At 60.9% G+C, this 14,473-nt stretch overlaps 1 protein-coding gene across 5 annotated transcripts in view; it reads right to left on the reverse strand.

The window, feature by feature from the left end:
• Positions 1-14,473, reverse strand: part of ARHGEF18 (Rho/Rac guanine nucleotide exchange factor 18) — a 69,766-nt gene that overhangs the window by 2,687 nt on the left and 52,606 nt on the right. For all 5 annotated transcript variants that reach the window (XM_077331523.1, XM_077331524.1, XM_077331527.1 and 2 more), the window contains 18 exons: positions 13,922-14,069; positions 11,431-11,543; positions 11,070-11,210; positions 10,208-10,458; positions 8,251-8,376; positions 7,591-7,708; positions 7,192-7,440; positions 5,717-5,793; positions 5,156-5,334; positions 4,942-5,033; positions 4,651-4,839; positions 4,148-4,285; positions 3,585-3,709; positions 2,491-2,547; positions 2,048-2,095; positions 1,249-1,716; positions 430-760; positions 66-188 (listed from right to left, as the gene is read on the reverse strand). In XM_077331523.1, the coding sequence (XP_077187638.1) occupies positions 66-188; positions 430-760; positions 1,249-1,716; positions 2,048-2,095; positions 2,491-2,547; positions 3,585-3,709; positions 4,148-4,285; positions 4,651-4,839; positions 4,942-5,033; positions 5,156-5,334; positions 5,717-5,793; positions 7,192-7,440; positions 7,591-7,708; positions 8,251-8,376; positions 10,208-10,458; positions 11,070-11,210; positions 11,431-11,543; positions 13,922-14,069 (2,973 nt within the window). The remainder of the gene's footprint in view (positions 1-65; positions 189-429; positions 761-1,248; positions 1,717-2,047; positions 2,096-2,490; positions 2,548-3,584; positions 3,710-4,147; positions 4,286-4,650; positions 4,840-4,941; positions 5,034-5,155; positions 5,335-5,716; positions 5,794-7,191; positions 7,441-7,590; positions 7,709-8,250; positions 8,377-10,207; positions 10,459-11,069; positions 11,211-11,430; positions 11,544-13,921; positions 14,070-14,473) is intronic.

Here is a 14,473-nt window from a genome sequence, read left to right on the forward strand (position 1 = left end):
AGAGGGCGCAGCCAGCAGGAGGGCTCGGCCGGTGGCCCCACATCCGCCTCTCAGAGCGCACTTACCTGGCAGAAAGGCCGCGTTCTGGCCGTGGGCAAAGACCGGGTTGGCAAAGTGTCTGCTGCGGGACCCGGACTCCTCCTTCCCTGACAGCCGGGGAGTAAGCAGCTGCCTCAGGTCGACGGACGCTAAACGCAGAAAGGGAGCCCTTCAGCACCGGGCCAACTCCCCAGGCAGCAGAGCCAGGGAGGTTCCGCCGGAGAAGTCTGCCGGGAAATATCCCAGAGACGGCCTCTGCGGCCGGCTCTGGAGAAGCCCCTTCCTGGCGCAGGACCACGGGACCGGTGCTGATCCAACCTCCGAGACAAGGCCCCCGACAGCAGCCAGCCGCCCAGCTCAAGCTGTCCCCCAAAACCACTGCCGGCATACCTGAGCTGTCTGTCCGCTGGGAGGCTCTGCCGGCCTTGCCCGCCTTGTCTCTGCCGCCCTTCGTGGAGGCTGCCAGCTTGGTGGGGATCTGCTGCTGCACGGCGGCCGGCTTCTGGATCTGGTTGGTGGCGCTCAGCAGGTGGAGGGGCACCTCGTTCTTGAGGGGCAGCACGGGACGCCCCTCTGCCGCGGCACTCTCCCGCCGGGCCAGCTCCGGCCGCTCCAGGCAGTCCACCGCAGAGAGGCTGGCCCGTCCGCAGGGCTTGGCGGGGGCCGGGCTTCCTTCCAGCCCCTCGCCGTTGAAGCTGACCGAATGGGCCAGGGGGTGACCCTGGGAAGAGAGCGGCCGGTTGGAGCTCCTGCAGGAGAGGCAGGCTCTGAGGCCCAACAGGCCTCCTCCAAAGGGGCCCCAAACTCCCCTGAACCAGCACAGGTGGCCCCCAGGGGCAGGCCCAGGGGCAGGCACAGCACTTACGGCAGGCAAGCCCTGGTTCAGCCCGCAGGACCTGCGGGGCAAGGATTCCTCGGCCCCGGCAGTGGACCTAACTAGGCATCCGGAACTGCAGAAGATACCACCACCGGGGCGGGGCGGGGCGGGGCAAGGGGGCCTCACTGAGCTTGCTCCAAGGCAGGCCTCCCCCACCCGCTGCAATTGTAAGCACCTTCCCACCCCAATGACGCCTGCCCACCCTATGCTCCCCAGTTTGTCAGTTCTGTGCCATACTGTGGCTGCACGTGGCACGTTCTCCATCGGCTTGCCTTGGGGTGTGGGGAACCCCCCCCCCTCCTCCAGGTCTCCTTGCTGCACGGCGCACTCACCAGGCCCGTGTCCGGAGAGAAGGGGCCCGGCCCTGGCGGCGGCTTCTTCAGCTTGCGCAGCTGCTCCAGGCGCTCGCGCTCCTTCTCCACAGCTCGCTGGGCCTCCCGCAGCCGGGCCAGGTCGTGCTGGTAGGCCTCCCGCTGCTGCTCCAGCTCCTCCCTCTCCTGGCCCAGGCGGGCCTGCAGCTGCCCCACGGCTTCCTCGCGCTCCTGCTGCTGGGCCTCGGCGGCCTCCAGCTCCCGCCGCTGGCGGTCCCGCTCCCGCTCCCAGCGCTGCTGCTCCGCCTTCAGCTGGCTCTGCAGCTTCTGCACGTTGGCCAGCTCCTCCCGCTGCTTCTCGAAGTTGCGCTGCCTCTCCTGCTCCAGCAGCAGGTTCCCCCGCGTCGACTGCAGGCGGAGCTGCTTCTCCCGGTCCAGGAGGGCGCTCTGCTGCATTTCCACGTAGCTGTCTTGCTGGGCCATCACGGCCTGGGTGGGGAATGAGGAGGGAGGCCTCACTTTGAGGAAAGCCCACCTGCACCCTCACCCAAAGCAGTGGGGGAGGAATTCTGGCCCCACCTGGGCACACCCCGTGCAGGGACAGGATGGAGTAGCGCTCCAAGGCTCCAGTCCCTGTGGGCGGCAGAGGGTCCCCCTTTTCCTTTCTGGGCTCATCAGCCAAGTGCCCACAATTGCCACCCTTGTCCTTCGGGGTGCTCCCGCCCTCACGCTCACCCCCACAGCAGTCCTTTCCCAAACACTCGACTCCTGCAGCGCCCTGAACCCCCGGGCATCCGGGGAGGGAGGGGGGGTGGCTCACCTGCAAGCTGAGGAGCAAGCGCAAGAGGGCCTGGATCCTTTGGATGAGCTGGGGAGAGAGAGAGAGAGCGAGCACAGGCGAGGTGGGACATGGGCCACAGGGGAGAGGGGCACGTCTCAGGAAGGGCCCATGCAAGGCCAGGGCTGCGGGACTAACAGAGGCCCTGACACAAAGGGCATTCCCATCTGGAGGAACAGTGGCAGCCCAGAGGTGCTTCCTGCTTGTCAGGGCCTCCCCCATCCCAGCCCAAGCCCACCGCTGGCCGAGAGAAGCGTGCTCCCTTCCCTGTTTGAGCCACTGCAGACTCAGCTGCAGGAGGGACTGTCGGCACCCTCCCTCCGAGCATGGCCTGCAAAGGGTCCTTTGGGCTGGTCTCCCTCTCCTGTTTGCTCTTCCCTCGCCAGGACATGTATCGTGGCCACCCTGGCTCTCTGGGCTCGTACCTCTGACTCCACAGCAGGCTGAGGGCGGCTGCTGTACTCCAGCCTCGAGAGATCACTCTGCAGAAAAGCAAGAGGGAAAGGCCAGTGGGGGGGGGGGGGGGGAGAGAAGGAAGATTTTGACTGCAGCACAAGTGGCAGCGGGGGGGGGGGAGTGCTCCTTCCTTATCTCCTCTGCACACTTCCCCCCGCCCGGGGTGGCAAGTCCTGCAGCCCCCGACCTGCATGAGATCCTTGGGCTTCCCTGGAACCCCCCTGAGGGAGCCCCTTCCATGACCCAGGCACCCTCCAGGAGCCAAGCCCCGCCTGCAACAGACCCCCTCTCTCCCAGGCAGAACAGGCAGAGCTGGGCATCTGCTCAGCTCCCCCTTGCCAACAACTGCCGGGTACTTTGATCGTCAAGACACACCAAAGATGGTGAGCCCTCCGCCAGGCAACACCCTCAGGGCCTGGCCCCACGGTGCTCCTGCCTATCCCCCATCAGCTTCAGGCCCAGCATCTCCGTTTGCCTGCTCTCCAGAGGCAGGCGTGGGGGGTGGCCTCGCTCTGTTCACGCCCCAAGGGAGAAGGCTGGGCCAGCAGGACCTTAGCATGAGGCAGCTTCACCTCTTCCCTCTCTGCCCACCAGCAAAGCAAGGGACACGCAGGTGGGCTCCCCTGGGTTTCTTTGCGATATCCAGAGTCTGCCTTTCTCACAGGGATGCCAGGCGGATTTCAGACAGTGAAGCCCGAGAACGGGAGAGTCAGTAAACAATGTAACAGGATCAGGACGGCAGAAATCTGGAAACGACCCGAAATCTAACAACAGAACTGAAGCTAAACGCCAGTAGCAGGGCCCTGGGGATGGGCTGCCAATGGGGCATCTGCAGAACTGGAGCAGCGTGCATGCTCTGTCAGGGGCCCTACGGCCATTGTGCTCCAGCGTTCTGTGCCAGCCAGCGGTTCCGAGGGGAGGCCATGCACAGAGCATGACGGCAGCCGTGTCTGGCCACTGGCCGGGCCTCTGAATCCCCACACGGTTTAACTAGAGGAAGCCTGTCTGATTCTTTCCCCAGAGCCTGACAGGCAGCACGACCAGCAGGACGGCCTCCACTTACCAGGCACGGTCCTTCGTGGATGGCTGAAGGCAACTCCTGGAGAGGCCTGTCCGGGTGATTCGGAAGGCCTCGGCGCTCCCACGCCCACTGGTCTCCGCCACACACCTTCTTCTGGAAACTGCCAGCTGGGGGTTGGGGGGGGGACAAAATGACGGACCAAAGCACAGAGGAAGCCCTTCCCGACCTTGGGGGACATGAAGCAGCCCGTTTGGCACGGCCGCCTTAGAATCCTAGAGTTGGAAGGGACCTCCTGGGTCATCTAGTCCAACCCCCTGAACTATGCAGGACAGTCACATCCAAGCCTTGCTTGGCCAGGGGTTGACGGGTCAGGAGAGGAGGAAGCCTCGGAGCTGCCAAATGTGGACAAGCCACAGCTCACGAGAACCATGCATCAGAAGCCTGACAGTGTGGCCCCAGGCAGAGACAGCACAGCCGTCTCCCACACCTCCAGGAGGCCAGGCAGGGGAGCAGCCATCAGGAAAGACTTGGTTCCTATGAATGGACTTGGTTCCCATTGTGTGGGAGCCCCGCTCTTTGGCCCTCCCACCCTCCGAATCGCTCACTTTTGGCCAGGCCAGCCGCAGCGCTGTCGTAGCCCCCGAAGGTCTCTGCTCGCCTCAGTGCCCCCGAAGCACAGCTGTCCTCAGGATGAGAAGCCACACTCCCCAGCTGGGTGAAGAGCCAGCTCTGGATGCCCTCCGCTAGAAGACGCAGACAGACAGGTGCATGCTTCACCAGCCGCTTAGAGCAGGGGTAGTCAAACTGCGGCCCTCCAGATGGCAGGGGCTCATGGGAATTGTAGTCCATGGACATCTGGAGGGCCACAGTTTGACTACCCCTGGTTTAGAGGCAGGGGAAGAGGGGAAAGAGAACACACACCTCCCCGCCAACAGGGGTCCAGAAGCAGAGCAGCTGCATCCTGGCAGGTCACCAGGGCGGGGTCTCACCCAACGCCAGCTTTTAAAGAAGCCACCAAAGATCCCACAAGGCGGGATCGTGTGATTCCCCCAGATTCTCCACCCTTCGTCCCTTCTCTGCTGCCGGCACTTCTGTGCCTTCCCCTTACCTTCAGATACTGCCTGCTTGACAAGCCCCTCTCCCTGCAGGGCCTCAGGGGACTCCGTCCTACAGCTGATCCAGGGGCGGGAGGTTTGGGGCAGGTCCTCGAAGCCACTCATCTCCGCCATCTCCAAGTATATCTGCTGCTTCTCGTTCAGGCTCTGCACAATCAGGTCATCCTTCACCCTCAGGCGGTCTAGGGTTGGGGGCCAAAGCAGGAGCAGTCAAGATGGGCCCCCTGGAAGGGAGGGTCGGGAAGCAGCTGTTCCTCAGCTATGCTCCTCTGGGTTCTCCTTACCGTGAAAGTCCTTCAGCTTGGCGGCCCTTGTTTCGGCTTGTTTCCGCTCCTCCTCGGGATCAGCAGGGACCCGTTCCTCCTCGTCTGGACAGCTGCAGAGAAACACATCAAAGAGAGGTGGCTTTCAGCTCCGGTCACTGAAAGCTGCCCTCCACATCCCCACCTCACCCCAGCTCAGGCTGGGCCAACACCAGGGGAAGGGGGCCGCACACACTTCTCCACTGCCCGGCGGATCTGAGCCATCCAGAGATTCCTGTCCTCCTTGGAGCTGGTGTGGATTTCGTACATCTCGGGTCCTTTCAGGGAGGCACTGATCAAGAACATGGCTCTCTCCTCGTTGGCCACTTCCCGAACGATCAGCTTCTGCAAGGAGATCACGGGCGGCTTGGGATCCTGCAATGCAAGGAACGCCTGGGTCAGGCCCTGGCCTCTCTCTCTCTCTCTCGAGTGGCTCAGGACTGCGGAGGTCACACCGAGGCTGCCAACACCAACCGTCTGGGGCAAGCATCTATCGCTGTTCCTGTGTTAGATCCAGATTGGGGGTGGGGGGCAATTAAATCTGTCTACAGCAGGAGAAAAAAGCCAGACTCGAGCAGAACCTTTGAGAGTAAGCAGATTCATGGCAGGGGGCAAGCCTTCGTGAACCCCCTGATTCCAGCTATGGGGAGTGTGTGTGTGTCACACCAATCAGGGCTACAACTGCCTCATGGCCCCTGGGCTCTCGCCTGCCCACCCTGGGGAGATTTGGGCACGGTCTCTGCCCACAGATACGTACCACAGAGGCAAACGTGTATCTCTGGTCCTTCTCTTGCAGTAGGAGAAGAACATCTGTTAGCAGGACGACCAGAACATCTGCACAAGGAGAGAAGGTGTCAGTGGGTGGCCAGGGCAGGCTTTTTTGGGCTTCAGGGGCCAAACATGGGTGCCGTAGTCCCTGTCTGGATGATAAACTGCGTGAGGCTTCCCCAGCTGCACAAGACAGCCAGCCAGGACCTGCACGTAAGGGAAGCCACAGAAGGGACACCTGCGGCTCTCTCCTGTTGGGAGCTCCAGACATTGGGCCAGCCAAGGCTATTTATACTGCCCAGAGCTGCAAAGAACAGGCGGTATAAAAATACAAATAAATAAATAATTTTTTTAAGTTCCTTTATCTTTTGGCTATTTTTCCGTGGACTGCAAAGGGCAGGCCAATCTCATGAGGACAAAACCCCAAGAGCCGATTCCTTCTGCCTCTCTGCACCGTCCCTCTAACCCACGCTTCTCGAGGGCCCCGGAAGACTTTCCCGAATGGGTGGGAGTTAGTTTTTACATGAACTTATATGGTCATGTCAACCCGCCCCTCCCTCCAAAACTGGCCCATCGGCCTGGAGGAGGTGGGAAGGGGAGGGGCCCCAGACGGGCATGCCCACAGCTCTGCACCCCAACCACATTTTGCACAGTGACACAGCTTATGGGGTTCCTCGAAGCCTGGAGAATATTTCAGGGGTGTCGTCCCTGTGGTAAAAAAAAGTCTTCTTCTGCCCTTCTGGTCTCAACCAGTGAGGGGTGATACATAAGCTGAGTGAGTGAGTGCATGGGGGTTCAGGGCAGAATCCTCCTCACCAAGGGCCTGGCGCCCTGTGGCCAAACACGGGAGCAGCAGGGGCTGAGAAGGGCCCCTCCCCTCCCCTCTTGAGAACCTGGAGGGCCACTGCTGCTCTGAAGAGAGTAGACCGGCCTAGACTGACCCGTCGTAGGATTTCAAAACCTACATTGGGTTTGCAGTGGGAGCAGCAACTCAATGGCCAAACACCGGCTTGGCACAGTAGGGATAGGCCTCAGTTTGGCCGCCGTGGCAATCACCGAAGCCCCTCCTCTCCACAGCGCTGGTCACCTTGGGCTGTGGTGATTGCCAAGGCGGCCGAATCGAGCCGAAGTGCACACCTCTAGACATCGCAGATCCATTTCCTGCCACTTGGGTGCAGGGGAGGGGAAAGGGCTTTTCAGGCCCAAGAGCTTGGGAGGTTTGGGGAAGGAAAAGAGTAGAGCAGAGCTACCCAACAGCCACCCGAGCAGGATGGCCAGAAGGAGCTCAAGAGGTGGAAAATCTGCCAGGTCTAAATTCTCCAAGTAAGGGTGTGGGTGTGTGTGTTTGTGTGCCAGAAACGTGAAGTGGCTCAGAGATTGTGGAATCCAACCCGCCTGCCCGGAGCTCTAGCAGCAACAGCAGCCTGCAGGGAGGCGAGCGAAGGGAGCCCAGCCCCTACTGACCTTTCAGGCGCCCCGAAGCAGCTTTCCAGGACAGCATCCCGTCGGCCAGGAGTTGCCGCTGCAGCATGTCCTCCTTCCGGAAGACCAGCCCGTTCTTGAATTTCCCCGAAGACTTGAGCTCCATCTTGGTCACCAGCTCCCGGAGACGCTGTGCCTTCTCGCACTCGTTCACCTTGGCGTCGACGGCCGTGATGGCCTCCTTGATCAGCTGCAGCGCCTGGGTCAAGTCCTCGTACTCCTCCGTGCCAGCTGCAGGAGAAAGCCCATGTTGCGGGAGCAGGAAGACCAAGCTGGACCCCAGCCAGCGGTCCAATCCACAACCTCCACAAGCCCCCAGCAAAAGAGGCTCACATCCCATCCCAGCTGGACAGAGCTAAGCCGTGTAGGTGAGCCTCGCACCTTCAGTGTTTTGAATGATGCGCTCCACCAAGACCGGGTACTTCATGATGCGCTGCGTGACGAGGAGGTTGCATTCCTGGATCCCGAGTCTCCTGACAATGGAAGAATTGCTGATTTTCTACGGAGCAAAAGGCAGACACACACATGGGGAGGCTTGCTCGCAGCAACAGCACTGGCAGCCCTGCCCTCCTCCCTTGCTGGAACTGAGAGCGGGACATGGACAGCCCCCCCCACCCCCGGCATGCTTCTCTGGCACTCACCCTGGGAGATTTTCACAGCCACCTAAACTGGCTAGGGGCTCCCAGCACGTCTGACCAAGAGCAACCCAGAGCGATTCTTTTCTCTTCACAGGAAACGAAAGGGAAGTCCTTCTCCAGAGTCATCAGGGCAGGAGTCTCTGGCCCCTGGCACTTCAGACCTCCCCCACTTGTGCCAGACCGACAAGGAGAATCTGCATTCCTCGGCCCCCTCTCCCCACCCCCATCAAAGTGCTGCTTCTGCTGCAAGGGCCCATCCACTCCACAAGCCCACTGGCAGAACTGGGGTGGGTGGGAGACTGGGTTTCAGCACCTGGAACTCCATTGCTCATTGGGGGACCCCAAGCCCACCCACCTCACCCCTTCCCCAAGACATGCTGCTGAGCAACGTGCTTCCTGGTACCTTGATCAAGTTTTGGAATTTCTTGCTTTGCTGCATCAGCTCCTTATAGTAATTCACCGCGTCGCCATGGCTGCTGCAGAAGACACCGTACTTCTCTTTCATCCGTTCGCCGGTTTCACCCGAAAACTGAGCCAGAAGCAAAAGAGAGGATGCCGTCCACATGTGAGAGACTGAAGGCGCACAGCAGAAATCGGCTGGGCAGAGGATGGGGGTCTGGCTGCAAGAACCAACTTTGCTGCACAGTTCGGGCACAAGACAGCAGAGTCGGAAGGGACCTCCTGGGTCATCTAGACTAGCGATCCCCAACCTGTGGGCTGCGGACCACATGTGGTCCTTCGACTAATTGGAGGTGGGTCCCGAAGGACACCTTCTTCCCCCCCCCCCCCCCGGCCCTTTGCTTCATCCCCCCCAGCCCTTTACAACACACTTCATTGTTGTGGCGTGTCTGTATCTTATTTTGAAGGGATGCTTAAACATTACCATAGCGATCAGAGAGCGTTAGGGCAGTGGTTGAGAGTAGAGGAGTAAACTACCCCCCCACACACATCGGGCCTCAGTAAAAGGCGTTGAGTGGTCCCCAGTGATAAAAAGTTTGGGGACCACTGATCTAGACCAACCCCCTGCAGAATGCCAAAAAATCACAACGACCCATGAGATGGGGCCAGTACCAATGCTTCTCTAGGAACGCTGGCAATGGGTCTGCTGAGGGCCTCCAGATCATTTACTGTGCCAACAGTCAAGGGGGAGGGGTGGTGAAGGGCCAAGATTCTATCTGCAAAGCAGAGTATTCAGGAAGCCAACTGGATCCATCTCCACAGGCAGGTGTAAATTGGCCCCTCTGCCTCACAGGGCAAGGCTTCTGATCGGCTGTGCAGATTTTTAAAAACACTGCTTGGGCCAGCGTGGTGTAGTGGTTAAGAGCAGTGGCTTCTAATCTGGTGAGCCGAGTTTGGTTCCCCACTCCTTCCCTACATGCAGCCAGCTGGGTGACCTTGAGCTAGTCACAGTCCTGTCAGAGCTCTTCTGACCGAGCAGTGATATCAGGACTCTCTCAGCCTCACCCACCTCACAGGGTGTCTGTTGTGGGGAGAAGAAGGGAAGGTGATTGGAAGCCGCTTTGAGCCTCCTTCGGGTAGAGAAAAGCGGCATAGAAGAACCAACTCATCTTCTTTGGTAATCTCAGGGCTCTCTCAGCCTCCCCTCCCTCCCAGGGTGTCTGTAGTGGGGAGAGGAATGGAAAGGGATTGGAAGCCGCTTTGAGATTCCTTTGGGCAGAGAAAAGCGGCATCTAAGAACCAACTCTTCTTCTTCAGTAATATCAGGGCTCTCTCAGCCTCCCCTCCCTCACAGGGTGTCTGTAGCGGGGAGAGGAAAGGGAAGGCGAATGTAAGTGTTTTGAGACTCCTTCGGGGAGTGAAAACTCTTCTTCAGCTGCCAAAAGAGCATTGTGTGACTGATGGTAAGCCGGGGTAGCCATTCTGTTGCTGGACTGACCTCCTGAGCAGCTATTCTGTGGCAGCCATTTCAATGCTGGTCCCAACACACTGTCTCAGAGAGGTGCAACAAGTTTGGGGACCCTTGCCCTGGCTCCCTGAACCAGGGGTAGTCAAACTGGGGCCCTCCAGATGTCCATGGACTACAGTGAACGCTGGCAGGGGCTCCTGTCCATGGACATCTGGAGGGCCGCAGTTTGACTACCCCTGCCCTGAAAAAAAGCTGCCGCCTCCCATGGAGCACGGCCCGTTGCCCATCCCACCCAACGCTGCGTACTGATGGCTCAGGCAGAGCAAGGGAGACTGACCCTGGGCCCTCTGCGTGTGCTGGGGAGATTGTGCCACTGCCTGGCAGGGCCTCCTAGAGCTCGCCAGCCCCTTTCCAGAACTCTTTCTTTACTCCCAGCACTTCTGCAAACCCACAGTCTCCCCACAGGGCCTGATCTCCACCTGCCCTTCCTGACCTGCTGCACCAAGAGGTCCCCAATTCGCCGGATGACGTAGTTGCGCTCGTTGCCTTCCTCCAGGGACTCCTTCCGCCGCTCCTTCAGCTGGGAAAGGAAGGCCCAGTGCAGGTCTAGCAGTTCATCCACAGCGGGGAAGAGGCGGTGGAGGACCATGTTGCTGAACTGCAACTCCTCCCGCATGGCCCGCAGGTAGACCTTCAGCATGATCTTGAGGGTCCGGACGTGGTGCATTTCCGTCTGCATCAGTTCTGGAAGGCAAGCCGCAGCCCTCAAGATGGTCTCACCCCAAGCCCAGCCTTCAGGACCCCTTCCTCCTGACCGTCTATGTCAGGGGTAGTCAACCTGTGGTCCTCCAGATGCCCATGGACTACAGTTCCCATGAGCCCCTGCCAGCATTTGTAGTCCATGGACATCTGCAAGACCACAGGTTGAGTACCCCTGGCTGCACCCACACCAGCCTCCCCCCCCCCCGGTTTGCAATCAGGGCCACAGTCACTGAACCCCAGGAGAAGGCAGACCCTTCCCCACGGTAGCGATCCCCAGTCTGTGGGCTGCGGACCACATGTGGTCCTTCGACTAATTGGAGGTGGGTCCCGAAGGACGCCTTCTCCCACCCCCCCGGCCCTTTGCTTCATCCCCCCCAGCCCTTTACAACACACTTCATTGTTGTGGCGCGTCTGTATCTTATTTTGAAGGGATGTTTAAACATTACCATAGCGATCAGAGAGCGTCAGGGCAGTGGTTGAGAGTAGAGGAGTAAACTACCCCCCCACACACACCGGGCCTCAGTAAAATTATCAAGCGTTGAGTGGTCCCTGGGGATTAAAAGGTTGGGGACCACTGCCCCACGGGGCCTCACCGTAGATGACGTCCTGCCGCTTGAGGACCTCCCGCTCCTGCTGCCTCGCGTACGGCTGCTCGACTGCCAGGCTCCACGACTGGGCCTCGAACTCCCGGGCATCCGTCTCCAGCTCCTGCCGCAAGGAGGCCAGGTACCCATCTGCAAATGACGAGGAAGCGCTTTCAGCCTGCAGCGCTGGCCCCAGCCCCCACTCCCCCCCCCGCCCGGTCTTCGGCTCCTTTGGCCAGGGCCCCCCAGGGGCGCTGGCCCCGCTTCTCCCCATTCCTGCCCAGGGGCTTGACTCAGCCCCCCTCCCCTCCCCTCCCCTCCCCCCCCTGGCTCCTGCAGGCCGAGGCCGTTGCCGGGCAGGTTCCCTTACCCTCCACGAGCACCGCCTCTGCCACGGAGGGGGCGAGGGGGCCGGCGTCCTCGGGGGGCGGCTTGAGTCTCGGGGCTCCGGCGTCCGCCTCGTCCATCTCTCCGCCGGCCGGCCTGAGCAGTCAAGGGAAGCGCAGAGGCGGGTCACCGGCGGAACTCACTGCGGCGGGGCCGCGGCGCTCAGAGGCGGCCCCCGCGGGGAGGGGGGACCCCCGGCGCCCACCCGGCATGGCGGGCCAAGGAAGGAAGGCAGGAAGGCCGGCCGGTTCGAGCACGCCCAGGGGCAGCCAGGCCCGGTCCCCGCTCTGGCCCCCCAGCTTGGGCGCTCGCGCAGGGAGAGGGAGGCCCGCAGGTCCCGGCGGGGGAAAAGGAGGCGGCGCCGGCGCCGGTGGGGCGCTTGACCGGCGGAGAAAGGCCCGGGATCCAGCCCAGCAGCTGGCGGCGGAGTGCGCATGCGCGTCCGGGTACGCATGCGCACGACCGTCAGCCGGTGTGGAGGCGGCCGTTGCCAGGGCTCCTCCTCCGCCGCCTGATTGACAGCGTTCCTACCCTGCTCGCCCCCTCCCCCCCCCCTTGGCTGAACTGCCAGCGTCCCAGAGGCGGCAGGAGTCAGCCGAGCCCGTCCGCAGCAGCCCTCCCCGATGGCCCCGACGCTTCCCACCCACAGGCCCGGCTGCCCGGCCTGGCCCGCCCCCAGTCAGCTCTCCTCTGCCCTCCCCAAGATGGCGGCGGCTCCCTGGCGTCCTCTCCCCGAAGGCGCCCGCGGACCTCCTCAACATGGCGCCGCCCGCTCCCCGCGCTGGCGATAGGCTGAAGGAAGCGACCCGCGCGTGCGTGCCTAGTGCGCCTGCGCGTCGCGTCACCCGAGTGAAATGAAATTCTGTGAGGGAGACGAAAGAACGGAGAGCGGGGAGGGGCTGCCAGGGGCTCATGGGAATTGTAGTCCACGGACATCTGGAGGGCCACAGTTGGGCCACCCCTGGTGTAGGGCTTCCTAATTAGAGTGAATGGACACGGGGGGGGGGGAGGAAGTGAGACGTGAAACGGAGAGGATTAGTTGTAAATTCTTAGGAGCCCTGTTGTTCTAAATCAGGGGTAGTCAAATTGCGGCCCTCCAGATGTTCATGGACTACAATTCCCATGAGCCCCTGCCAGCGAATGCAGGGGCTCATGGGAATTGTAGTCCATGGACATTTGACTACCCCTGTCCTAAACTGCATTTCCCTGGGGCGAGAGGAGGTCATTAGCAGGTCATCTGCTCTTTCCCACATGGTCTGCCACTGCCTACCACCCACCGCCAGCTGCAGTGGCAACCAACCAGGGGGCCCCCCCAGAAGGGGCCAGGCAACCCCAAATGGGGTCCCGAACCACAGGTTGAAAACGACTGGGGTAGCCGTTAGCAGGCTTGAATCCTGACTCGGGCCAGCCACGCAACTCATGTCTGGGCCTCGGAGTAAGCTGACTTCACTCAAGGAGAACACCCCGAGCTGCTGGGAAGAAGGGCCAGGAGCTGGACGGAAGGACAATGACGATGGCACAAGAACCAAGCCCAGCAGCTGCCCCCTTCAGGCACTGATGCCAGAGGACCAGAGAAGACAGCACAGGCAGGGCGAAGCTCCAGAGAAAGTCGGCTTGATGGGCCAGACCAGACCCCTTCCCAGTGCAGAAAAGCCGCAGCAGCTGGGGAGGCCAATGAGAAGCCAATGAGAAGTGGCAGCATGCAGGTAGAGCTGCCTGGGCCATTGGCCACCGGGAAGTAGCCCTTATGGCCCTCCAATGTCTGACAGGCATTTGCCCCTGCTTCTTAAGCAGGGGTTGGAGGTTACTGCTGGCCTTTTAAAGCTAGTTTCAAGTTTGAAATAATACCAGAGCTACATGCTATTTCCAGAGACCTGCTCACCGGTAGCTTACAAGAAAGAAGTAAAGCCATGAAACATATTTAAGAAAATGGTCTGTACTATAGCCAGAAACGAAGTGCTGGAGACACCTCTCCCAAATTGCTGGGGGGGGGGGAAGAACCCTCCCTCTGCTTGCCCATGATGATAAAGTCCCTCTGCGGTGGTCACCAGTCAAATTCTTGGCCATAGGTTGGGCAGACCCCAGGCTTTGACTGCCTGAGGAGGGACGTGGCTGCAACCCACTCTGCTCTGAGAGAGAAAGATGCACAACGGCTCAGAGGGACAAAGTCTCCCCAGAACACACACAAACACACACACTCTCCTGCACATCTCAGGAGCATCAGAGTTGCAACCAGAGAACTGAGCAGAAGTCCTCTGCAGAAAAAAAACCTCACTGGCAAGTTTGGATTAAAGGTGCCGCCCCCTCTGCCTCCCGCCTCGGATCTGGTTCTTGCCAGAGGAACACTCAACCCAGCCGGCAAGACCCGTCCGCGGAGCAGTCACACAGCCTCAAGCGGCAAGTCCCGGGCTCTGTTCTCCAGGCGGGGGACCCTCCCCCTACCAGTGAGCCCCCCCTGGTCCCTGGTTACTCACCCAGCCTTCCCGACAGCCCCGGGGGTGGCACTCAGTGGAGCTGGCGAGCTTCCCCTGGGCACGACGGTCATGCCGAGACTCCTGGGCAGGTCGGGGGTGCCATCGGAGCCCAGGAGGGGGGTCCGGGGATGCTCCTTGAGAGGGGGGACTGTGGAAGCAAACAGAGAGTTGGTGCTCAGAAACCGGGGCGCAAACTGCAGACTCCCCACTCTCAGCCCTCGGTCCTCAGAACGCAGGCGGAGGATGGACAAGATCCTGGCTGTTAGGAGCTCATTCTCCAGAAAGATGCTCTCGTTCCACTTGTTGGAGAAAGAGCCGCAGAAGAGCAGCTCTGGGGGGGCGGAGGCATCCGTGCCGCTCTTGGAGTGCGTGGCGCCCATGTTTGCTGCCTGCCTGCCTCAGAGAGAGCAGGGGCGGACCGTCTTTATACCACCTTGGGAGCCTTCTAGAAATCTCTCACAAGGCAAACCTGTCACTTCAGCATGCCGTATTGGCAAAACCAGCAGGGCCGACGGGCAGGAAATTAGTCCCTACTGCGCCTGTCCTCTCTGG

The sequence above is a fragment of the Paroedura picta genome, chromosome 4 (assembly GCF_049243985.1).
Source record: "Paroedura picta isolate Pp20150507F chromosome 4, Ppicta_v3.0, whole genome shotgun sequence".
Classification (NCBI taxonomy): Eukaryota; Metazoa; Chordata; class Lepidosauria; order Squamata; family Gekkonidae; genus Paroedura; species Paroedura picta.